General features: G+C 48.9%; 1 protein-coding gene across 1 annotated transcript in view; it reads left to right on the plus strand.

Annotated features, from left to right (window-relative positions):
* The window catches only part of TRPV1 (transient receptor potential cation channel subfamily V member 1), a 58052-nt gene extending 33437 nt beyond the window's left edge, over positions 1-24615 (plus strand). Inside the window, exons 13-16 of the mRNA XM_060258975.1 lie at positions 80-207; positions 2445-2560; positions 6000-6129; positions 24402-24615. Coding sequence (XP_060114958.1) covers positions 80-207; positions 2445-2560; positions 6000-6129; positions 24402-24615 — 588 coding nt within the window. The remainder of the gene's footprint in view (positions 1-79; positions 208-2444; positions 2561-5999; positions 6130-24401) is intronic.
* Positions 24616-25353: the final 738 nt, after the last annotated feature.

Below are 25353 nucleotides of genomic sequence, written 5' to 3' on the forward strand. Positions count from 1 at the left end.
GACTTAGTGGCAGTAAATAAACAAATGTCTGCAACTCCGAGATTTTCCTCTCGCTCTCTCTCCTCCTTTCTGGGTGCAGCGAGCCATCACCATCTTGAACATTGAAAACAGCTACTGGAACTGCATTGTCAATCCCTTCCGGTCCGGGAAGCGAGTTTTGGTGGGGGTTACCCCTGACGGCAAGGATGATTACAGGTGGTGCTTCAGGTAATCCGTTCTGTCTCGGTCACTGGGGTGGTGAGGATGGAGGGGGACCAAGAGTCCTTCTCCTACACGTTCTTGGGACGTTGGGTTAACATTGCAGAGTTTTGCCCAGTCATAGAAGCGGGATACTGAGCGCAGTAAACAAATCCCCCAAGAAGTATATTGTCAAAAAGGGAAACGTACATTCGTTCAATTCAGTTCACATTCAGCTCGCGGTCAAAAAGATGAGAAAGAAAAAAGGTAAAGGTAGTCCCCTGTGCACTAGTTGTTTCTGACTCTGGGGTGACGTTGCTTTCACAACGTTTTCACGGCAGACTTTTTAATGGGGTGGTTTGCCATTGCCTTCCCCAGCCATCTACACTTTACCCCAAGAAAGCTGGGCATTCATTTGACCGACCTCGGAAGGATGAGCCAACCTTGAGCCGGCTACCTGAACCCAGCTTCCGCTGGGATCGAACTCAAGTTGTGAGCAGAGCTTGGACTGCAATACTGCAGCTGACCACTCTGAGCCACGGGGCTCCTCAATGAGAAAGAAGCCTAATCCAAAAAGTACTTTCCCTGTCACAAATGGCCAGCTTGTCTGACATCGTGTGTGTGGGAGTGTGAGGGCATTGTCTCTACAAGAGAGACCTGCAGAGGCATGTGTCTCCATGGAAGTGTCAGAACTTGAAGAACTTCAGACGATTCCCAAACTGGTTACAAAGTATAGGATCTTTATTGAGAACTATAGTGCTGGAGGTACGAGATAACAGTAATGCCAGTAATGGCATTTGGTTACATTTTATGCAGTCAGAAGAGATACCAAAAGGCCACCTGCAGATGTGGACCCTAGGCTATCGGATACCCTTCAGTGATCACAGAATATTGCCAGGCTTTGGGATCTGGTGTTAGTTGTTTATAGCCTAGGGTCCACATCTGCAGGTGGCCTTTTGAAGCCAAGCCGCTTGGCCTTCACAGCAGGGAAATATCCTCCTTCCTGATAACAGAGCCTGGGAAGGAGACACTTGTCTGCAATCCGTGTGAAAGATGACTTTATGGTATCTCTTCTGACTGCATAAAATGTAACCAAATGACAGTACTGGCATTACTGTTATCTCGTACCCCCAGCACTATAGTTCTCAATAAAGATCCTATACTTTGTAACCAGTTTGGGAATCGTCTGAAGTTCTTCAAGTTCTGACAGGAAGGCCATGTGAAGTCAAGGGGAGAGGACAAAGGGAGAGAGGAGGGGTCAGTGGGCAGCTCCCAGGTTAAGACAGAGGCATCCCATTCATGGAGACAATCTATACAAACCTTCCAGTGATGTGGCACCATATCCGGACACGCTGAATTGCTCACTCCAATACTCCCTGTCTTCCTATCCATCACGGAAGCCATCGCCAAGGGACTGAATGTGGAGAGGGGAAGGGGATTTCCAGCCTGTCCTACTTCATCTTGGCCTGAACCAAACAGAAGCTCCAGCCTGTCTTCCCAAACCAGTTGCTGTACTTGGGGATCCCTTGGGGGAGGGGTGACGGCAACAGGGATCTACCTGCCTTAGGTGGCCAAGTCTCTTCCTTGTTGTGTCACTCTTCCTCCTCATTACCCCATCCTGCGTTGGCCACACAAGAGTGAGATGGATTGTGGGGAAAGGGCTGTATGGAGAGATAAGGACATAAGAGAAGCCATGTTGGATCAGACCAATGGCCCATCCAGTCCAACACTCTGTGTCACACAGTGGCCAAAAAAACCCCATGTGCCATCAGAAGCTCCATAAGAACATAAGAGAAGCCATGTTGGATCAGGCCAATGGCCCATCCAGTCCAACACTCTGTGTCACACAGTGGCCAAAAAAACCCCATGTGCCATCAGAAGCTCCATAAGAACATAAGAGAAGCCATGTTGGATCAGGCCAGGGGCCCATCCAGTCCAACACTCTGTGTCACACAGTGGCCAAAAAAAACCCCAGGTGCCATCAGGAGGTCCACCAGCAGGGCCAGGACACTAGAAGCCCTCCCACTGTTGCCCCCTTCCAAGCACCCAGAATACAGAGCATCACTTGTCCCAGACAGAGTGAGTTCCATCAATATGCTGTGACTAATAGTCACTGATGGACCTCTGCTCCAGATGTTTATCCATCTCTCAGCTTTCACACTGCCGTGGAGAGGACCACTGAAGCTGAAGCTGAAGCTTGCTGAGTCTTGGGTGGGGCAAGGTGGCAGCCACCAGTGATGCGGCATCTTTGACTTTCTCCTTCCTAGGGTGGACGAGGTGAATTGGTCCACGTGGAACACCAACCTGGGCATCAACGAAGACCCCGGCGGATACAGTGAGGAGCTGAAACGCAACCTCAGCTTTACTTTCAAGTACGGCAGAGGTGAGGAAAACTGGAAATGTTCAAGCCACTGGTCCTCAGCCTCTTCTGTAGGCCGGGAGGGCCTTTCTGAGCTTTCTTTAGTAGAAGAAATTATACACAGGTGTTGCTCAGCTCTTATGGGGAATCCAGAATTCCCCCCATCTCTTACAGCAGGGGTGGCCAACAGTAGCTCTCCAGATGTTTTTGCCTGCAACTCCCATCATCCCCAGCCATTGGCCATGCTGGCTGGGGCTGATGGGAGTTGTAGGCAAAAAAACATCCGAAGAGCTACCGTTGGCCACCCCTGTTTACAGGCTGTGGTGGAGCAGGCCCCATTCCCATCCTGCCTTCCTGGGTTCTTCTCACACCTGGAGAGGCTTTTCTTCTAGTCTCAAGCACCTGACCTTTTGCTGGAATTACCCACTCAGAGGGTCAGGTGTAGGGTTGCCAATCCGCAGATGAGCATTAGCATAATCAACAAGGGGATCACAGCGAGGATATATACAAAAAACTTGCAACATGTTTGTGATATGACTAGGCTAAAGGTAAAGGTAAAGATAGTCTCCTGTGCAAGCACCAGTTGTTTCCGACTCTGGGGTGATGTTGCTTTCACAACGTTTTCACGGCAGACCTTTTTACGGGGTGGTAGATGACTGCCTTCCCCAGTCCTCTACACTTTCCCCCCAGCAAACTGGGTCCTCATTTGACCGACCTCGGAAGGATGGAAGGCTGAGTCAACCTGGAGCCGGCTACCTGAACCCAGCTTCCACTAGGATCGAACTCAGGCCGTGAGCAGAGGGCTCCGACTGCAGTTCTGCAGCTTTACTACTCTGCGCCACAGGGCTCTTATGAATAGGCTACCAAACTTTTAAATGCTTTTCAAAATATATTTACATGCGTTTTAAATATAAAACCGCTTCAGACTTAATATATTTGACACAAAAGTCCACATCGACAACCATAAAATACAATGAAATCCTTATAAACAGAGCCCATCATGATTTACTGATACAGCATACAAGTAACTAGTTGCAGTAATATAATAGACGTGTTTCGTGTTCCCACTTCATCAGTATTATAATATCTTCCACTTGTGGTGCATATTACAAGGGAATGAGCCAGTTCCTTTTACTAGAAGCGTGAGCAAAGCCTTCCACTCCGTTGCTGGCCAAAACCCTCTCCATACACATACTGGATACAAGCATTGAGGCTTCATGAAGGAACCGCCTTGAAAATATAAATAACAAAACTCTAATACAGGTTGTTTATGAACTAATATTGTGCATTTCAAGGACCCCGGGGTGAAACCAAAACTTTATCTCCAAACATTTTAGCTATCACAGGGAACATGCACTCTTAAAACTCACCCAAACAGACAAACATCAATTATAACAACCAAAGTCCCCGTCCATTCAGTCCCATGTAAGCATTAGGCTTCCCAACCCTCCCGCTCTGGCGGGAGTCCCCTGGGTTTGCAGCCTCATCTCCCGCTCTTCAAGAAGCGGGAAGCGGGGGGTGGAGGGGGGGAGAACATACCTGTAGGCTTCATTATAGAGCTCCTGAGCCGTTTGTAAAATGTATGCCCCTTTAAGGCTGGGCAGGGAGCAGGAAGGGCTTGGGAGAACGGCCCCGCCCTTTCTTTTGCTTTCGTTTTCACAGCAAGAGTTCTCCGGAAGAAGATCTGGTAAGTGTGTGTGTGTGTGAGAGAGAGAGAGGGAGAGGGCAGGGGATTCCCTGGTTTGGAGGCCCTCCCCCCCTTTAGAAAGCGTAGGGGGGGAGGGAAATGTCTACTGGGCACTCTATTATTCCCAATGGAGAATGATTCCCATAGGGAATAATAGGGAATTCATCCGTTGGTATTGGGGGCTCTGGGGGGACTATTTTTTGAGGTAGAGGCACCAAATTTTTAGTATAACATCTAGTGCCTCTCCCCAAAATACCCCCCAAGTTTCAAAACAATTGGACCAGAGGGTCCAATTCTATGAGCCCCAAAAGATGGTGCCCCTATCCTTAAGAAAGGCATTTTAAAAGGTGTGCTGTCCCTTTAAATGTGATGGCCAGAACTCCCTTGGAGTTCAATTATGCTTGTCACATCCTTGTTCTTGGCTCCACCCCCAATGTCTCCTGGCTCCACCCCCAAAGTCACCTGGCTCCGCCCCCAAAGTCCCCAGATTTTTCTTTAATTGGACTTGGCAATCCTAGTAAGCATGCCAGTTTCAGACTTCAGTAGCTTATCTCAGACTTCAATAACTTCGCCCCCCGACCCCCACTCCTGCGGGGTGGGTGAAAGTGCTAGCGCTTGCGCTGATTCCATTGAAGAAAAGTGCCTTATGATTTTACATCAGTTCTTTCCTATTTCCAAACAGCAGTTATAACAGCTTCAGAACATCAAGAAGTTGGAATTCATAAAAGTAGGTGTAACGGAAGCCTGAGACAGTAACGCCAGCATTTGTTACCGTTTCCGGTTCACCCTTCCTCAAAGAGGTATACCCCACACATCTAAAAGACACAAAATCATACAAAATCACATATTGTAAGTCGTACAAGTCCATATTATACGCAAATTATGCATCCTACCCACAGTCAACGTTCACTCACCATATAGAAGTTTGCCCCTTGTGTCTGTTAGTTGTTATTGGAAGTATCGCTTTAAGAAGTGCATGTAATTTGGATGTATAGAATTAGTTGTTATTGGAAGTATCGCTTTAAGAAGTGCATGTAATTTGGATGTTTATTGTAAATGCTGTCATGAGATTTTTCTGTCGCTTGTGAATATAACTTGGATGTACAGAAGTTTGCCCCTTGTGTCTGTTGGGTGTTACTGGAGGTATCACTTTAAGAAATGAAACAGCTGTTTCTATTTTGAGCATTACAAAGGATTATGAGTGGGAAGATGGTTGAGAACTTTCTCTGTGTTTAGTGCAGTAGGAAGGATCCATTTCTGAAGTGGTGAGTGAATGTTTGTGGTTAGGATGCATAATTTGGGTATAATATGGACATCTATGACTTACGATATGTGATTCTGTGTGGTTTTGTATGATTGTGTATATTTTAGATGAGTGGGGTATGTTTCTTCAACTTTGCTCTTCGCTCATGCGCCCATGCGCCTATGCACTTGAAATCAATGTAATTTTTTTAGCCACTGCCAGTCTGAGAAGACAAGACTGATTTTTGATGGACCGAGGGTCTGATTCAGTATAAGGCAGCTTCATGTGTTCTGTGATTTGGCAAGACTGAGGTAACCTGGGTACCATCCCCATAAAAACTTTACCTGCGAGACCTGTCTGTGCACCTCACAAAACACAGTTCTCTGTGCTCATGCCAACCTGCATTGCCATGCCACAAAAGGTTGCGTGAATCCACTGTTTGAACCACAGATATCGCTGTCATTTTCCCCTAAAGGGGCAGGATGCTGGAACAGGAGAACGGAAGCAATTTTAAAAGCTGGTTTTCATCTCAGTTTCAGGGAAAAACTGGAAGACTTTGGTGCCGATGCTAAGGGATGGCAAACGAGAAGGCTCCCTCAAACCCATTTCAGAAGATGATTTGGATTCAGAAGACCAAAGAGCCCGGAAGAAATCTCTCCCAAAGTTTGTATTGTGTTGCACCTCTCTGTTTAGTTATAAAACTGTGATCCCCTAAGGCAGGCATCCCCAACCCCCAGGCTATGGACCGGTACTAGTCCGTGGCCTGTTAGCAACCGGGCTGTGAGTTGTATAATTATTTCATCATATATTACAATGTAGTAATAATAATAATAAGACGACGACACTGGATTTATATTCAGCCCTGCACTTTTCAGAGCGGCTCAAAATCTCCTTTACCTTACCCCCACCCCACAACAGACACCCTGTGAGGTGGGTGGGGCTGAGAGAGCTCTCCCGGAAGCTGCCCTTTCAAGGACAATTCCTGTGATAGCTATGGCTGACCCAAGGCCATTCCAGCAGCTGCAAGTGGTGGAGTGGGGAATCAAACCCGGTTCTCCCAGATAAGAGTCCGCACACTTAACCACCATGCCAAACTAATAGAAATAAAGTGCACAATTCTATCATCCCAAAATAGGGTTGCCAAGTCCAATTCAAGAAATATCTGGGGACTTTGGGGTGGAGCCAAGAGACTTTGGGGGTGGAGCCAGGAGACATTAGGAGTGGAGCCAAGATCAAGGGTGTGACAAGCATAATTGAACTCCAAAGGAAGTTCTGGCCATCACATTTAAAGGGACAGCACACCTTTTCAATGCCTTCCTTCCATAGGAAATAATGGATAGGGGCACCTTCTTTTGGGGCTCATAGAATTGGATCCCCTGGTCCAATCTTTTTGAAGCTTGGCGGGTATTTTGGGGAGTGGCACTAGATGCTATACTGAAAATTTTGTGCCTCTACCCCAAAAAACACCCCTCCCAGAGCCCCAGATACCCACGGATCAATTCTTCATGATTTTCTATGGGAATAAATCTCCATAGGGAATAACAGAGTTCCCAGTAGACATTTCCCTCCCCTCCCCCTGCTTTCTGACAACCCTGAAGCGGGGGGAGGGCCTCCAAACCGGGGGATCCCCTGCCCCCATCTGGGGATTGGCAACCCTATCCCAAAACTATTGCCCCCACCCTGGTCCCTGGAACAAATTGTCATCCACAAAACCGGTCCCTGGTGCCAAAAAGGTTGGGGACCATTGCCCTAAGGTGTGCTGCTGACTGGAGACTGTGAGGAGCTAAAATGAGCCTTTGGATTGCTAGAAGGGCACAGGCTCAAAGCACAGGCTGAAAGGGCTGCCTGCTCCAAGATCTCCTGGTGAAGATCTTCTCCTTGTATCCCCAGCCTTAGAGGAAGGTATAATAAAGTGGGTTCTCTGCACTGATGAGGCGAGATTGTAGTGATAACAAGCTCTTCATTGAGTACAGCATGGTAGATGGCTGCACTAACAAGACTAGAGAACTGGGCCAACGGGGCCAACTATATACAACTCTGGGTTTCCGTGCAAGCACGTTATGGGGTCATTCAGACCGGCAGAGGGCCTGTGATTGGTGCAGGCAGGGCCGGCTCGCCCACTAGGCAAACTAGGCGGTTGCTTAGGGCGCCTGAAGGGTGGGTGCGCCAGATTGGGCTCCCCCGCCCGGTGCCCCAGGCAAGTGCCTAGTTTGCCTGCCTCCTCCGCCTGCCGGCCGCCGCCACTCCCTCCGCCCATCAGTCCTTTCCCTTCGCCGCCTCGCCCCCACTGCCACCGCCCCTCCTCCTCCTTTCCCTTACTTTCGCGGTCGCCGTCGCTGCGATCCCAGCATGCCGCGCCAGGGTCCTGCTGGCCCTGACGTGGTGTGCATCTTCTCTTTAGCGCTGGAGAAGGCTTGGCTCCCCCTCCCTTCCGGTTCTGGAAATGAGGGGGGAGAAGCCTTCACTTCAGTGCTGTCCTTCTAAAGATAAGATGCACACCGCATCGGGCCTGCAGGGCCCAGGCGCAGCACAGTGTGAACGCGTGGGGGGGGGGGGGAGGGAAGAAGGTGCCGCCACCGTGCCATGTGGCGCCTGGGGGGGGCGCTAGGTGCAGGACACCAGGGATTTGGATCCTGCTGCCTATTGTTCCCAAGCCCCCAAGCTCCAATCGTATAGCTCCAATGAGCCAGGCAGGAACACCCAATTCAGTCTATCTTGAGTTCACAGAAGGCCAGGCGGCTATCAGAAAGGGAAGGCCTTTTTGGTGGTGGCTCTTTCTCTTTCCCCACCAAGGTTCAGTCAAAGCTGTTGAAAACTACCAGAGGAACCCAGACAGATTCCCTCTGCCTTTCCCACACCCAGACGCTGCTCAAACATTTAATGGAAACATGCCATAGGACTTCTTCGGCTGCATTGGCCCCCAGGGTAACCAGCCCCCCACCCCCCAAATTGTGTTTTCCTAGCCCCTATCTTGGAGGTCTGGAGATTGTCCAGTGCCTAATCTAAGGATGCCAGCCGCCAGGTGGGACCCGGAGATCCCCTGGAATTACAGCTTCTCTCCAGACTACAGAGGTCAGTTCCCCTGGAACAGGAGTGGCCAAACTGCGGCTCGGGAGCCACATGCGGCTCCTTCACACATATTGTGTGGCTCTCAAAGCCCCCACTGCCGTGTTGGCTAACTGGGAGAAGGCATTTGTCTCTTTAGATCACTTCTCCAAGCCAAGCCAACCAGCAGCTTGGAGAATACATTTACTGTTAAAGTTGCTTTCTTTCCACCTCTTCCTCTGTCCTCCTTCCCATATATATTTGCTTTCTTTCCAGCTTTCCTTCCTTGTGGCTCTCAAACAACTGACATTAGTGTTTTACGGCTCTCAAGCATTTACTCTATGTGGCTGTTATGTTAAGCAAGTTTGGCCACCCTTGCCCTGGAGGTAGGGTTGCTAAGTCCAATTCAAGAAATATCTGGGGGCTTTGGGGGTGGAGCCAGGAGCAAGGCTGTGACAAGCACAATTGAACTCCGAAGGGAGTTCCGGCCGTCACATTTAAAGGGACGGCACACCTTTTAAATGCCTTCCTTCCATAGGAAATAATGAAGGATAGGGGCACCTTCTTTGGGGGCTCAAAGAATTGGACCCCCTGGTCCAATCTTTTTAAAACTTGGAAGGTATTTTGGGGAGAGGCACTGGATTACGCTGCAATTATGGTGCCTCTATCACAAAAAATAGCCCCCGCAGAGCCCCAGATACCTCCATTATTTGCTATAGGAATAAGTCTCCATAGGGAATAATAGAGTTCCCAGCAGACATTTCCCTCCCCTCCCCCTGCTTTCTGATGACCCTGAAGTGGGGGGAGGGCCTCCAAACCGGGAAATCCCCTGCCTCCACCTGGGGATTGGCAACCCTACCTGGAGGAAATGGCTGCTTTGGAGGGTGGACTCTCTGGCATTGTGTCCCACTGAGGTCCCTGTCGTCCCCAGGCTCCATCCCAGTTGCCAACATCTCCAGGAGTTTCCCAACCAGGATCTGGCAAGCCTACCTCCCAACCCCCCAATTGGTCAGGGGGAACCTGGCAACACTAGCCTAATCTATCTAGTTTTACGTAAAGTAAATGAGAGTTCCTCCCAAGGCTTGTAGTTCGTGGTAGGGAGGTGCATGTGAATGTGTCTGGTCCACAGGGCATTTTGGTAGAAAAAGCCCAGCAGGGACTCACTTGTGTATTAGGCCACACCCCCTAACAGCACCATTGTTTTACATTGGGAATTTTTGTAGAAAAAGCCCAGCAGGGACTCATCTGCATATTAGGCCACACCCCCTAACAGCACCATTGATTCACACAGGCAATTTTGTAAAAAAAAAAAAAAAGCCCAGCAGGGACTCATCTGCATATTAGGCCACACCCCCTAACAGCACCATTGATTCACACAGGCAATTTTTGTAGAAAAAGCCCAGCAGGGACTCATCTGCATATTAGGCCACACCCCCTAACAGCACCGTTGTTTCACACAGGGCATTTTTGTAGAAAAAGCCCAGCAGGGACTCATCTGCATATTAGGCCACACCCCCTAACAACACCATTGTTTCACACAGGCAATTTTTGTGAAAAAAAAGCCCAGCAGGGACTCATCTGCATATTAGGCCACACCCCCTAACAGCACCATTGATTCACACAGGGCATTTTTGCAGAAAAAGCCCAGCAGGGACCTATTTGCATATTAGACCACACCCCTAACAGCACCGTTGTTTCACACAGGACATTTTTGTAGAGAAAGCCCAGCAGGGACTTATCTGCATATTAGGCCACACCCCCTGATGCCAAGTCAGCTGGGACTACGTTCCTGTGCGTTCCTGCTCGGAAAAAAAAGCCCTGCTGGTCCAAATAGATATCTGAAAAATACTTTATCGGTCATGGAGCAGATATTACCCTGCGCACTGGCTGTATCCGTGAGTGGTGCCCCTTCCCCATTCTAGTGCGATCGAGAGCTGGCATCTGTCCCAATATTCCAGGTCCCACAGAGCTTCCAGGCAGCGTCTCAAGGTTCCCTGCAAAATTTATTTATTGATTTGATTTGATTTATATCCCGTCCTCCCCACCAAAGTAGGCTCAGGGTTGTCATTCTGGCTCAACGACCCACAGATTGTTAGTGTATCACATACACTCACTATGCATAGATTTATTTATGCCCCCCTCCTCAGCAAATGTAGAAGAGGGGATTATTGGCTCCCCAGTGTGGTCTCCTGTTGTGTCTTGCATTTCGGTCCCTGAAATTACAGCACAGCACGGCTACATGCGCTGAGGTGAGTCATGCGAAACCGCAGGTCACCTGACTGGAAGGGACTGATGAAGATCATAACCGCCTATGAAGATCAGTGGCGCGAAGTTTAACTGGTCAGGATTGGACCGGACTGGGAAGTGGGTTGTTCTGGGTGAATGTATATAATCAGGGACCTGGCCCCACCATGTTGTCTTTGCGATGTACTTGCTAATAAAGTATGTTGACTGCTGATCGTCTCCAAACCCAGCACATGGCATCTCCCATCCAGATAGCTCAGCCTTAGAGATAAAAATGTAGGAAGTTTCAACTGAAAGCTTCCTAGACAAAGTTTGAGTCCAGCGTGGCACCTTCAAGGCCCTGTTCACACAGCGTGTTGAGTCCGGGTTAAACTGACCCGGTTCTGTTCCGAATATCTTTGTTCCGGATATTATCGATCAGACTGCCATACTGCAATTCGAATCACTCCACGGTGAAACCGTCTTCTGCCGTCCACACGATGGCACCGTGCAGTTCTTTTCTTTCTCCGCTATTATGCACATATGCATATTATGCGCATGCGCATAGGTGAAAACATTATGCGGTTATGCGCATATCGCTAAGTAGTAAAAAAAAAATGGCGACCGTAAACCCGGAGGTCTGAGGCTCCTTTTGCTCTGAGACAGCCTTCAGACATCCGGAAGTTGGTTAATATCGCAGCAGAACTATCCAGATGGAGAAAACTACGAGGTGAAACCGGAGAACTCAAAAAACACCGCAAAGGAGCAGGTAACAAAATAATGCGGTTCTGAGAAGGATTGGGGGGGAGGGGGCTACCACGAGTTAATACCGGGAGGCAGATGTTGCTGTCTGATCAGCCACTTTAAATCCGGAAGGAAACAGCAGCGACATCTGATTATACTGTGCGTCTGAACAGGCCCTAAGACAAACAAAGCTTAATTCTGAAGAAAGCTGCCTGCCACAGGAAAGCTTATACCCAGCATTACATTTTGATGGTCTGAAGGGTGTCACTGGGCTCAAACTTTGTTCTGTTGCTTCAGACCGACATGGCTGCCCACCTGCATTTATTTGTTTCTGATCCTTTCAGTACCATATGGAAATAAAGCGTTGATCTAATTGTGTACTTTTGTCTTGTTTACAGCCCAGTCTTATAGCAGTTGGCTCCACGGCCTGTGGAATTCCTCCACTCCACTTTAGACCTTGAATGGCCAGATGGAGACTCAACAGAATTCTGGAAACAGTTGTATGTTCCAGCAAAATGTGCTTCAGTGAACAGTCTCTTGCTTAGAGCTCTCCTGCTCCTTCCCACCCCATCCCACCCAAGCTATTCGTTGATACCCTGTTGCCGGTTTCCCTCTGTGCATTTAGCTAGTCTTTATCCCATTTTTTCCCCAGCTCGCTTGCAAGGTGTAGAAGGTGTTCGATGACACCCTGCACCACAAATTGCGAAAACTATTTTAGAAACATCAGTACAAATTATTATCCCTAATAATCGTCATCGTATTACAACAGTCGACCTGAAAACTCATAAGAATCTGCTGCAGAAAAGATTTTGACTGAAATCTGGAGTGATACAAATGGACCCTTTTAAGTTTCTCGTTGTTTTGGGCTGAACAAAATGGTCCTGTGAGGCTGCCTTCTACTGAATCAGACCCCGGGTCCATCAAAGTCAGTATTGTCTACTCAGACTGGCAGCGGCTCTCCAGGGTCTCCAGCTGAGGTTTTTCACGCCTATTTGCCTGGACCCTTTTTAGTTGGAGATGCCGGGGATTGAACCTGGGAACCTGAGCTTTCTTTAGTAGAAGAAATTATACACAGGTGTTGCTCAGCTCTTGTGGGAAATCCAGAATTTCCCCCATCTCTTACAGCAGGGGTGGCCAACGGTAGCTCTCCAGATGTTTTTTGCCTACAACTTCCATCAGCCCCAGCTATTGGCCATGCTGGCTGGGGCTGGCGGGAATTGTAGGCAAAAAACATCTGGAGAGCTACCGTTGGCCACCCCTGACCTACTCCTTCTGTCCATTTTGGTTAACTGGCATTTCCTCAGTGTTGCCAACCTCCAGGTAGGAGCTGGAGATCTCCCACTATTATGATCTCCAGGCAACTAAGATCTGTTCTTCTGCAGAAAATGGCTACTGTGGAAGGCAGGCTCCATGGCATTATATCTGTCAAGGTCCCTCCCTCCCCAAACCCTTCCCTTCCTAGGATCCGCCCCTAATCTCCAGGTATTTCCCAACCCAGAGCTGGTAACCCTACTCCCCCCCCCATGTATTTGTTTCTTTTTTACCATTTATACATCATTCCTTGATAATGTAAATTTACCAGAAAAGACTTGGTATGAGAAGACAGAGACTGATGTAAAAATAAAGCCTGATTAAATAAAGACTGGTTAATATTCTTGTCAACAAGTTGGTAAAATGTGGTTTGGATCCTATTACTATTAGGTGGATCTGTAACTGGTTGACAGATCGCACCCAAAGAGTGCTTATTCAAGGTTCCTCATCCTCTTGGGGAGGAGTGACAAGTGAAGTGCCTCAAGGATCTGTCCTGGGACCTATTTTGCTCAACTTCATCTTTAAAAAACGATTTGGATGAAGGACTAGAGAGAACACTTATTAAATTTGCCAATGATACTTAATTGGGAAGGGTAGCAATTGTGGTAGAAGACAGAGACAACATACAGGATGTTCTTGACAGGGTGGAAAACTGGGCTAAAACAAATAATATTAATTTTAACCAGGATAACTGTAAAGTTCTGCAATTTGGTAGGAAAAATCAAATGCATAATTATAGGATGGGGAGACTTGCCTTGGCAGTAGTATGTGCAAAAAGGATCTAGGGGTCTTAGTAGAACATACATTGAACCTGAACCAGTAGTGTGATGCAGCAGCTAAAAAGCTAAATGCAATTTTGGGCTTTATCACAGAAGTATAGTCATGTCCAGATAATGTGAATTGATGGTATCGCTTTACTTTGCTCTGGTTAGACTTCACCTGGAATATTGTGTTCAGTTTTGGGCGCCACAATTTAAGAAGGATATAGACAAGCTGGAATGTGTCCTGAGGAGGGCAACGAAAATGGTGAGCACTCTGGAGACCAAGTCCTATGAGGAAAGGTTGAAGGAGTTGGGTATGTTTAGCCTGGAGAGGAGACGACTGATATGATCACCATCTCCAAGTACTTGAAGGGCTGTCATATAGAGGATAGTGCAGAGTTGCTTTCTGTTGCCCCAGAAGGCCGGACCAGAACCACTGGGTTGTTGAAATTAAATCAAGAGAATTTTTTTGACTAATCCTTAGGAAGAATTAGACCATTAGAGCAGTTCCTCAGTGGAGCAGGGCTTCCTTAGGGGGTGGTGGGCTCTTCTCTGGAGGTTTTTAACGAGAGGGTAGATGGCCATCTGACAGCAATGCTGATTCTGTGAACTTAGGTAGATCATGAGAAGAAGGCCAGGAAGGGTTGCATCAGTGCTTACTTCCTGCGGCCCTTTCTTACATGTCCAGGGAAATGCTGATTGCCATTTTGGGGTCAGACGGCATTTCTCTTCAGGCCAGTGGGACAAGGGATCCCGGAGGTTTTACCATCTTCTGGACATGGAGAAGGGGTCACTGGGGATGTGTGTGTGGGGGCAGGGAAGAGATATTTGTGAACTTACTGCATTGTGCAGGTGGTTGGACTAGATCAGGGGTGCCAACGGTAGCTCTCCAGATGCTGGCTTGGGCTGATGGGAGTTGTAGGCAAAAAAAACATCTGGAGAGCTACCGTTGGCCACCCCTGGACTAGATGATCCTGGAGGTCCTTTCTGATTCAGTTACTCTGGATTTTATTTCTGCTCTCCAGCAAATGTCTCAAAGCAAAAACAAGAAGCTATTTGGTTTTGTTCCTCACCTAGGGACAGGCATGTGCAGTTTCCCATTCCAGCACAGGGCTCCCACATGGCAGGTTCCCCCACAGTTTCTATGCCCCACTCCCATTGTAACAGTCTCCCCCCCCCCCCCCCCCCCCCCAATATGACAGGGCTTTTTCCAGTTTAAAAAGGTTATTAAATATTGTTAAATATATTGGTTCAGATGGAGCAGTGGAGCAGAAGGACAGTGAAAGGTCAGAGGGGACGTGGTTGGGTACCCCCTCCTCTGCTTCTGGAAATGACTGTCTCATCCCTCTGCAGGAACTCCTTTACATATTAGGCCACACACCCTGATGTAGCCAATCCACCAAGAGTTTTCAGGGCTCTTCTTCTAGGGCCTACTGTAAGCTCTTGGAGGACTGGCTACATCAGGGGTGTGTGGCCTAATATGCATAGAAGATCCTGCTACAAAGAAAGCTCTGACTGCCTCAACAGGCCGCATGTTAAAGCCTGCTCTGTTCTTTGCCCTTCTAAGATTGGTTAACAAAGTCAGGCAGTAGCTCTCTAGGCTTCCCAGCCTCCTGCTGGGGGTGAGAGTTCCCTTGGTTTTGAGTCTCTCAACCTGCCAACATGGAACTGGTTGGTGCGGGGATTCTTGCCCCAAAGAGCTTAGGGTTGCCAAGTCCAATTCAGGAAATATCTGGAGACTTTGGGGGTGGAGCCAGGAGACTTTGGGGGGTGGAGCCAGGATACATCAGGGCGGAGCCAGGAACAAGGGTGTGACAAGCATAATTGAACTGCAAGGGAGTTCTGGCCATCACATTTAAAGGGACAGCACAACTTTTTAAATGTCTTCCTTCCATAGGAAATAATGAAGGATAGGGGCACCTTCTTTTGGGGCTCATAGAATTGAACCCCATGGTCCAATCGTTTTTGAAACTTGGGGATACTTTGGGGAGAGTCACTAGATACTATACTGAAAATTTGGTGCCTCTACCTCAAAAAAACAGCGCCCCCCGGAGCCCCCGAAACCTCCAGATCAATTCCCCATTATACCCTATGAGAATCGATCTCCACATAGAGAATAATGAAGTACTCAGCAGACTCCCCCCCCCCCCTCCATTTCTGGCCTCTCTACTCACAAGTTGCTGCCAACTTCTTCAAAGTAACACAGACACCCCATCCCAAGAGGAAGCCTTTCAATCAGCGACTGAAGCCTCTGGAGGTAGAAACGCACATGGTCCTCTGGAGGCGGAGCTCCCCCCCCCCTCGCCGGCCAGACTCCCCGAGGAGACGCCTGTAGCAGCCGGAGAGGACGCAAGGACTACGAGTCCCAGCATGCACCTCGCGAAGGGAGGCCGCGCCGTTTCCCACCCACGCTTCCACGTTTTTGGAGAGCGGGAGAAAAGGCTGCTAATCCAGGGGTCCACCAGCAGGGCAGGGGGGTTGGGAAGCCTAAAAGAGCTCCACTGTGCCGATGTGCCTGGCACAGTAATGTCACTTCCAGGTGATATCGTTGTGACAGGCATGCCATGCAGGGAATGGTCTAGCAACTTGGGCAAAAACTCTATGGCACCAAGGAGTTTTTACCAAAATTGCTAGAGTGCCCCCTGCGCAATCTGCCCGGCATTATGATGTCACTTCTGGGTGATATCATCATACTAGGCACATCACATGGGGGACACTCTAGCAATTTGGGCAAAAACTCTATGGCACAATAAAATTTTTACCCAAATTGCTAGAGTGCCCCCTGCACAATGTGCCCAGCACAATGATATCACTTCCTCCCACTGGGAGCCAGGTAAGACCTGGCAACCCTATAACACTCTCTCTTGCATGAACAAACACTCACTATCTCTTGCCTAAATCAATGAAATAAGGAAAGGAAAGGTCCACTGTGCAAGCACCAGTCGTTTCCGACTCTGGGGTGACATTGCTTTCACAACGTTTTCATGACAGACTTTTTACAGGGTGGTTTGCCATTGCCTTCCCCAGTCATCTACACTTTCCCCCCAGCAAGCTGGGTACTCATTTTACTGACCTCAGAAGGATGGAAGGCTGAGTCAACCTCAGCCGGCTACCTGAAAACCCAGCTTCCGCTGGGGATCAAACTCAGGTCGTAAGCAGAGCCTAGGACTGCAGTACTGCAGCTTTAACCCTCTCTGCCACGGGGCTCTTCAATGAAATAATGCCCCCCCCCACTAAAGCAGCACAAACAGTTTAAAACGGTACACTTCAGCATGGCCAAGTGTTGCACTGAACAACATATGATTCATCCGTTGTTGCTAGAATGTCTAATAAAATTGTTAATGGAGGAATGAAAGCAGGTGAGCTTGGCCACCCCTCTCTTCCTTTCTCCACCCTCATAGCTATGGCCTGGCCCTAAATGATCAGGCTTCTGTAAGAGTCCAGAAAACTGTTTCCCCAGAGCCAGTGGAATGAAAACAAGCCATTCATCATCTGACTCGATCCGAAGGACCAGATCTGAATCACACCTTCTGCCAGCCAGACTGTCACTGAGCCTTGGAGACTCACCCAATCCTTGCATGCACCTTCGGGTGACACTGCCTGCCCGGGCGCTAGAGTGGTTCTGCCATGTGCGAAAATGACCTTTTAACCTCTGATTCATGGAACTCTCAGAGCTGGAGGGGCAGGGCCAGGCAGAAGGAAGGACCCAAGTTCAACCTCCAGGTGGCCCCTGCTAAATCTCCACCATTACCATTGATCTCCGGATGACCAAGATGTTGTCCCTGGAGAAAACGGTTGCTTTGGAGAGTGGACACTATGGCATTATGCACCTTCCTTCCCAACCCCACCCTCCACCCCCCTAAAATCTCCAGGTATTTCCCAACCCAGAGCTGGCAACCTAACCTCAAGATTCCCACCAAAAAAGATCTCATGGTGGGGAAGACCCTCTCAGCCTGAGATCCTGGAGAACTCCTCTCTGGATCCTGTTCAAACAGGTGCAATTCAAGAAATATCTGGAGACTTTGGGGGTGGAGCCACGAGACTTTGGGGGTGGAGCCAGGAGCAAAGTTGTGACAAGCATAACTGAACTCTGAAGGGAGTTCTGGCCATCACATTTAAAGGGACCGCACACCTTTTAAATGCCTTCCCTCCGTTGGAAATAATGAAGAATAGGGACACCTCCTTTGGGGGCTCACAGAATTGGACCCCCCAGTCCAATCTTTTTGAAACTTGGAGGATGTTTTGAGGAGAGGCACCAGATGCTATGCTGCAACTTTGGTGCCTCTACCTCAAAAAACAGCCCCCCCCCAGAGCCCCACGGATCAATTCTCTATTATACCCTATGAGAACTGGTCTTCATAGGGAATCATGGAGTTCCCAGCAGACATCCCCCCCCCTCCGCTTTCTGATGACCCTGAATCAGGGGGAGGGCCTCCAAACTGGGAGATCCCCTGCCCCCACCTGAGGGTTGGCAACCATATCAAGCAGGCTAATGCTGGCCTGACCTGGAATACCCTTTTGATATGAGGGGTGTGTCATAGCCTTCTTTTGGCTGAAAGGATGTAGTCGGCCCTGGGAATTCCAGACTCACAATACAGGGGATTTATATCAGATGACTGAGTAGGGTTGTGGCTGTGATTTGGGGGGGGCAGTTTTTGGCCCCCTTGGTCCATGTACCCCATGCCCTGATCTAGACCCTTGGGGAGGGATGGTGGCTCAGTGGTAGAGCATCTGCTTGGTAAGCAGAAGGTCCCAGGTTCAATCCCCGGCATCTCCAACTAAAAAGGGTCCAGGCAAGTTGCTGTGAAAAAACTCAGGCTGATTTCGCACTGACCTTTTACTGGCGCGACCACCCTCCTTACGCCGGCGGATCCGCTCAAACGGAAACCGCCAAGAAGCAGGAAAACGTTTGAGCGGGTTTCGCGACGGAAGTAGCCGGCTCTTTGGGCTGTGCCGGCGCTTCTGGTGCGAAATCCCTGCAGATCCGCCGGCGTGAGGAGGGTGGTCGCGCCAGTAAAAGGTCAGTGCGAAAACGCCCTCAGCTGGAAACCCCAGAGAGCTGCTGCCAGTTTGAGTAGCCAATACCGACTTTGATGGACCAAGGATCTGATTCAGTAGAACAAAGCAGGAGTCAAGTGGCGCCTTTAAGACCAAGTTTTATTGAGAACGTAAGCTTTCGTGTGCTTGGTTGGTCTTAAAGGTGCCACTTGACTCCTGCTTTGTTCAACTGCTTCAGACCAACATGGCTGCCCGCTTGGATCTATCTTGATTCAGTAGAAGGCAGCTTTATATGTTCCTAGAACAGAAAACATCAGGGGCAGAAGACTATTGGCAGTGATATCACCTTGTTCCCCTTTGTGGTCTCCACTGTACAACGACCTATTTAAGTCTGCTTATCTTACTCTTAAAGAGTCAAATATGAAAAAAAATAATAAATATTCAGTGTCTTCTGTGTTTCTGTCCATGACATTTCTCTCACCCGTTCTCCAAGGAGCTCAAGGCAACTGACCTGCTTTTCTTTCTTCCATTTTATCCTCGCAATAATCCAGTGGGTAGGTACAGTTAAGACGCACTTGCCCAGGCCTCAACGTGGGCAGGAGCTCACAGGAGCAGAGCTCCAGAATCTCTAAATTTTATTGTGCTCTTTCTTTCTTACCCTCCCCCTCAAAAAAAAAAACCTTGCTTCTGGGCTCCGTTGTTCAACCCCCCTGTGAGAATTTTTGCTGAACTCTAAGATTGGACAAACTTTCTAATATTCCCCCCACCACCACCACCACCAAAAATGGGGAAAGAACCAAAACAGATAAAACAAACAGATGGAAATCTTCATCATGCCACTGTGGCCACGTAGGAGCAAGCAATTTTATTATTTTGAAATAAACTTGTTTGAAACCTGGTGGAATCAGCTCCCTGTGGAGATGCGGGCCCTACCGGATTTGTTACCTTTCCGAAAGGCCTGTAAGACAGAGCTGTTCCGCCAGGTGTTTAGTTGAGGCAAGCGGGCGTCCTTTACTTTATTTTTTATACCATCGGCTATCCCCCCCGTCCTCCACAGTGATCCATCATCTGAACTACTATATCTGGACCACTGAATGATTATACTCCAATTTGCACTATGTGCCCGCCTGCCTTTGTTATATAATACTGTGTTGTGCTGTTGTTTTAATCGTATTTATTGGTTTTATTGTGACTGGTTTTACTTGAATGCGATCCGCCCTGAGCCCATCTGGGAAAGGGTGGGATATAAATATGCCAAATAAAGAAAGAAAAAGAAAGAAAGCACTTTTAAACGTATGATGGGAATAAGGTTTTATTATGACAATTGTTCTGTCAATTACAATTCAAGAAGCATTTGAAGGTAGATGCTGAACTGATATAATTGAGTCCACCTCCTGGTGATGTCAGGGGTGTGTGGCCTATGCAAATGAGTCGTGCTAATGAGCTCCGGCACCTCTTTTTCTACAAAACGTTCTTGTGGGAGGCCCCTGGGGGAATGGGCAGAGCAGGGGTCGTTTTGTAGGGAAAAAAGATGCAAGAGCTCAGTAGCCTATCTCATTTGCATATGAAATATGCAGGGCTTTTTTTGTAGCAGGAGCTCCTTTGCATATTAGGCCACACCCCTCTGATGCAGCCAATCCTCCAAGAGCTTACAGGGAAGAGAGAGGGAAAAAAGTCAACTGAAAGCCTGAGCAAATAAATGCATTTTCAGCCGGCACCGAACCTTCAAGAGGCTTGGTGTAAGACAAACAGCTGACAGGAAAGAGGTCCATATTTTTGAGCACCGTGACTGAGAAGATCCTGTTTCTCACAGCAACCTTCTTCACCTCATAGGGAAGGTGGATCAGGGCCTGGGAAGGTGATTGTAATTGATGGGCAGGTGCGTCCTGCAGCGAGATCTTGACAGATGTACGAGGCAGCTTATAACAGAAGTGACCGCTCCCTATTGAAAGAATGCTGTCGTTAATATTTTCTTTAAAAGCTTCCTTTCACAGTAGGTCACCCGAACCTAAATAGGAGGGGGGGAAAGTCCCCTCCTTTTTCAACCACTGAGAAACCTTCTCATTCAGGAAACATTTCAATCTTTGAGTGATTAATCTTCCGCTTAAAATAACTAAATAACGAACATCACCCTCTGACAGGCGAAAATAGGCTCCATCTTGCATACTGGTGCAGCCTAGAGTTGCCAGTTCTGGAGTGAGGAATTCCTGGAAATTTGGGAGTTATTTCTGGGGAGGGTAGTTTATGGAGCAGAGGTCACTTAGCAGGGTGCAATAGAACGCTAGGACTTCTGTTTCTCTTGGACTCTATAGCAGGAGCGGCCAAGGTCGCTTAACGTAACAGCCCACATAGAATAAACGTCAGAGGTTTGAGAGCCACAAGTACATGAATGTCAGATGGCTGAGAGCCACAAGACGGAAGGAAGGAAGGAAGGAAGGAAGGAAGGAAGGAAGGAAGGAAGGAAGGAAGGAAGGAAGGAAGGAAGGAAGGAAGGAAGGAAGGAAGGAAGGAAGGAACAGAAGAGAAGCCATGTTGGATCAGGCCAATGGCCCATCCAGTCCAACACTCTGTGTCACACAGTGGCCAATATATGTGTGTGTATGTATACACACCCACACACACACACACACACACATATATATATATACTGTGGCTAATAGCCACTGATGGACCTCTGCTCTATATTTTTATCCAATCCCCTCTAAAGCTGGCTATGTTTGTAGCCGACGCCACCTCCTGTGGCAGTGAATTCCACATGTTAATCACCCTTTGGGTGAAGAAGTACTTCCTAGAAGAAGGAAATAGATGGGGGAAGGGGGAGGTGGAAAGAAGCAACTCTAACTTAAATGCATTCTCAAGCTGACAGCTGGCTTGGCTTGGAGAAGTGATATAAAGAGAGAAACACCTTTCCAGTCCAGCTGCTGGGGCGGCAGGGGTTTCGAGAGCCACACCATGTGTAGGAAAGCGCCACATGTGGCTCCTGAGCCTCAGTTTGGCCACCCCTGCTCTATGGTATACCATAGACTTTGCCCTCTGAAGCTGCTCTGTCTTCCAGGGAAATTGATCTCTGAACCCTGGAGATCAATTGTAATTCTGGGAGATCTCCAGGCCCCACCTGGAGGGTGGCAACTCTAGAAACTCCCAATTCTTTCGGTAAAGACCAAGGCCTTTCTCTTCCAACCTGTGGGATTCTCTCCCAATTCTTGTGGGAGGCACCTGGAGGAATGGGCAGAGCAGGGGTCGTTTGTAGGAAAAAAGGTGGCAGGAGCTCAGTAGGGTATCTCATTTGCATATGCCCGCATGGCCTTTTTTTGTAGCCGGAACTCCTTTGCATATTAGGCCACACACCTCTGATACAGCCAGGCCTCGGATTCAGTGGAGCTCACAGGAACACAGCTCCTGAACCTTTCTGAGGTTCCCCCTCCTCCTCCCCACCTTGTCCATTGAATAGTAGCTGCAGCTGCATAACAATCCCTGGATGAGCTCCACCACCTATTTTTCTACAAAGTGACCCCTGGATATAGCCAATCCTCCAAGAGCTTACAGGGCTCTTAGCACAGGCCTACTGTAAGCTCCAGGAGGAATGGCTACATAAGAGGGGTGAGGCCTAATATGCAAAGGAGCTCCTGCTACAAAAAAGCCCTGTCAGCCCCGGGATCTGTGTGCGGTGGGGAGAGAACTCCCCACTGCTTGCAGACCCTGGCTGGAGGCTCAGGAGCTGTGCTCCTGTGAGCTCCTGCTGAATTCAAGCCCTGGGGCAGAGCATGGCTCTTTCGTCCCCCTTCCCATCCTGCCAATCCCAAAGGGGCTTCAAGGACCATGGAGGTCTTGCCTTCTGTTCCCTCCACCAAGTGCTGCCAGCAATGACAAATGGATGCCATTTGTGCCTCCCTGCTCATTCACCCTGCTGTGCAAGTCCCAAGGGCAGCTAGGATCAGTCACTGCCATAGAATCATAGAGTTGGAAAGGGACCTCTAGGGCCATCTAGTCCAACCCCTTGCACAATGCAGGAAACTCACAAATACCATCCCCCTAAATTCACAGGATCTTCATTGCTGTCAGATGGCCATCTGTTTCAAAACCTCCAAGGAAGGAGAGCCCACCACCTCCCGAGGAAGCCTGTTCCACTGAGGAATCGCTCTAACGTCAAGAAGTTCTTCCTAATGTTGAGCCGGAAACTCTTTGATTTAATTTCAACCCATTGGTTCCGGTCCTACCTTCCGGGCCACAGAAAACAATTCACATCATCCTCTATAGGACAGCCCTTCAAGTACTTGAAGATGGTGATCATATCACCTCTCAGCCGCCTCCTCTCCAAGCTAAACATGCCCAGCTCCTTCAACCTTTCCTCTTAGGACTTGGTCTCCAGATCCCTCACCATCTTTGTCGCCCTCCTTTGGACTCGTTCAGCTTGCCTATATCCATCATAAAATGTGGTGCCCAAAACTGAACACAAGACTCCAGGTGAGGTCTTACCAGAGCAGAGTAAGTGATACCATCACATCACGTGATCTGACTCTAGACTTCTGTTGATACAGCCCAAATTTTTCTGTTGATAAGGTCCAAAATTGTCCTCTCTGTAGGGTTGCCAGATCCAGGTTGGGAACTTCCGGAGATTTGGGGATGGAGCCTGGGAAGGACAGGGACCTCAGTGGGGCACAGAGCCACCGAGTCCATCCTCCAAAGCAGCCGTTTTCTTCAGGGGAACCGATCTCTGTCGTCTGGAGATGAGCTGTAAATATAGGAAGTGTTCCCTCTAAGCTGAGTTAGTGTGAGCTAGCTCACAGGTTTTTTGCCTCCGGCTCACACATTTTTGTCTTCGCTCAGGAATAAGCACCAGAATGTTAATTTTATTAATTTAGAATTTTAATTAAACTGTTAAACTAGTTACTGCTTTTAAACATTTATTGTATAATTTACTGTATCTGATTTGATGTTGTTAGCCGCCCTGAGCCTGCTTCGGCGGAAGAGGGCGGGATATAAATAAAATGATTGATTGATTGATTGATTGATTGATTGATAAGGTCCCCAGAGGAAAGTAATTGATGCAGTGGCTCACAACTTTAATGTCAGTAGCTCACAAAGCAAAAAAAAAATTGTTACAAGACACCATGGCTTAGAGGAGTATTGAATACAGGGGACCCCCATGCAAGCCTCAGGTTCTCAGGCAGAGAAGATGCCTTTCACATCACCATGTTACGAAGAAGAGGAAGAAGAAGAAGAAATGATGATATTGGACTTATATCCCACCCTATACTCTGAATCTCAGAGTCTCAGAGCAGTCACAATCTCCTCTATCTTCCTCCCCACCACAACGGACACCCTGTGAGGTACGTGGGGCTGAGTGAGCTCTTACAGCAGCCGCCCTTTCAAGGACAACTCCTACGAGAGCTATGGCTGACCCAAGGCCATTCCAGCAGCTGCAAGTGGAGGAGTGGGGAATCAAACCTGGTTCTTCCAGATAAGAGTCCATGCACTTACCACTGCACCAAACTGGCTTTCTTACCTATCCACCTCTCTCTGCTTGTCTTTCTCCTCTGGGCAGAAGTTCTGGTTGGAGCAAAGTGGGCAGGATTTGGCCCCCATTTGATGTCTGCCTCACTCTTTTGATTTCTGATGTCCTGACGGGATGAGGAGAGCCACCGGCAGGCCTGCTTGCTAGGGGCTCTAATGCCCCAGGCCGAACTACGTGGCCCCCCGGGGGGGGTCTATTCACACATGCAAAGTGCGCGGCCTGATGACGTCAATCGGAAGTGACATCATCAGGAAGCGTGAGTGCTTGGCCCACCCCTGTGCCGGCCCTCTCCCGCCTCAAAGGGAGCTGGATGAACCTCTTCTTGGCTCCCTCTGTAGCAGGAGAGGGCCGGGCACGGGGCAGGACGCACGGTTGGCCCGCCCCTTGCCCCCCCCGACTTCGCTGAGGCTTCCCAAGCCTCAGCAAGGTCGGGAAGGCAGCAGGCGCATTCAGAGCCAGGCTCTGAGTACACTCGCTGCCACGCCCCCCCCAACTTCACCGAGGCTCAGGAAACCTCAGCGAGGTTGGGATGGCAGTGGGCGCAGCGTGTGAGGAGAGGGGGTGCCTCCTAGCGCCCCTTAGGCTAGGTGGCACCCCGGGCTGCCACCTGCTTTGTTGACTCCCACATGCCGGCCCTGGCCACCAGACACATACTAAGGATGAGAGGGGCCCAGAGGGGCAGACATGGCCACAGCCCAGAGGGAAAAGGCAGGTAGTTACAGGGAAAGCAGGCTGCCGAACTGTTGCAGGTCTCCAGGGCTGGCACTGCAGAGTGGGCATTCCTGGTGCACTGGGACCCCCGCGGCTGCCAAGTGTCGCCCCCTGAGTCAGCCTTTCACACAAGACTTGTGGTCTTGTCCCACTGTTAATAAATTCTGCAGAGATACTGTTCCTGAAATTAGCACCATCGCTGGAGAGTCACTCCCATTGTTGCCTGAAGCCATTCTCCCAGGTTGGTGGCCAGAACAGCCGCAAAATAAAACCTCAATGGAAAGGTTTTGCACTATTATTAACAGTGGCAAGGTTTGCCCTTGCAAAGCGTTGGAGGAACCGCAAGATGCCCTCAGTCAATGACTGGAGAATCCGCTCTGGGACTATTTAATACTTGGAAAACAGTTCTCCAGAACACACACCCAAATCCCAGGAAGTCTCCGTGAAGCTATGGTTTCCTATTGTTACATACCTCTCTGACCTTGACATTTTGCCAAGAAAACGAATCTTTATCACAATCTGATATTTTTCTAAAAGCAGTGACACTCCTCCCCCTATTGCATTTTGGCTTTATGGTGT

Source organism: Heteronotia binoei, chromosome 18, assembly GCF_032191835.1.
Source record: "Heteronotia binoei isolate CCM8104 ecotype False Entrance Well chromosome 18, APGP_CSIRO_Hbin_v1, whole genome shotgun sequence".
Classification (NCBI taxonomy): domain Eukaryota; kingdom Metazoa; phylum Chordata; class Lepidosauria; order Squamata; family Gekkonidae; genus Heteronotia; species Heteronotia binoei.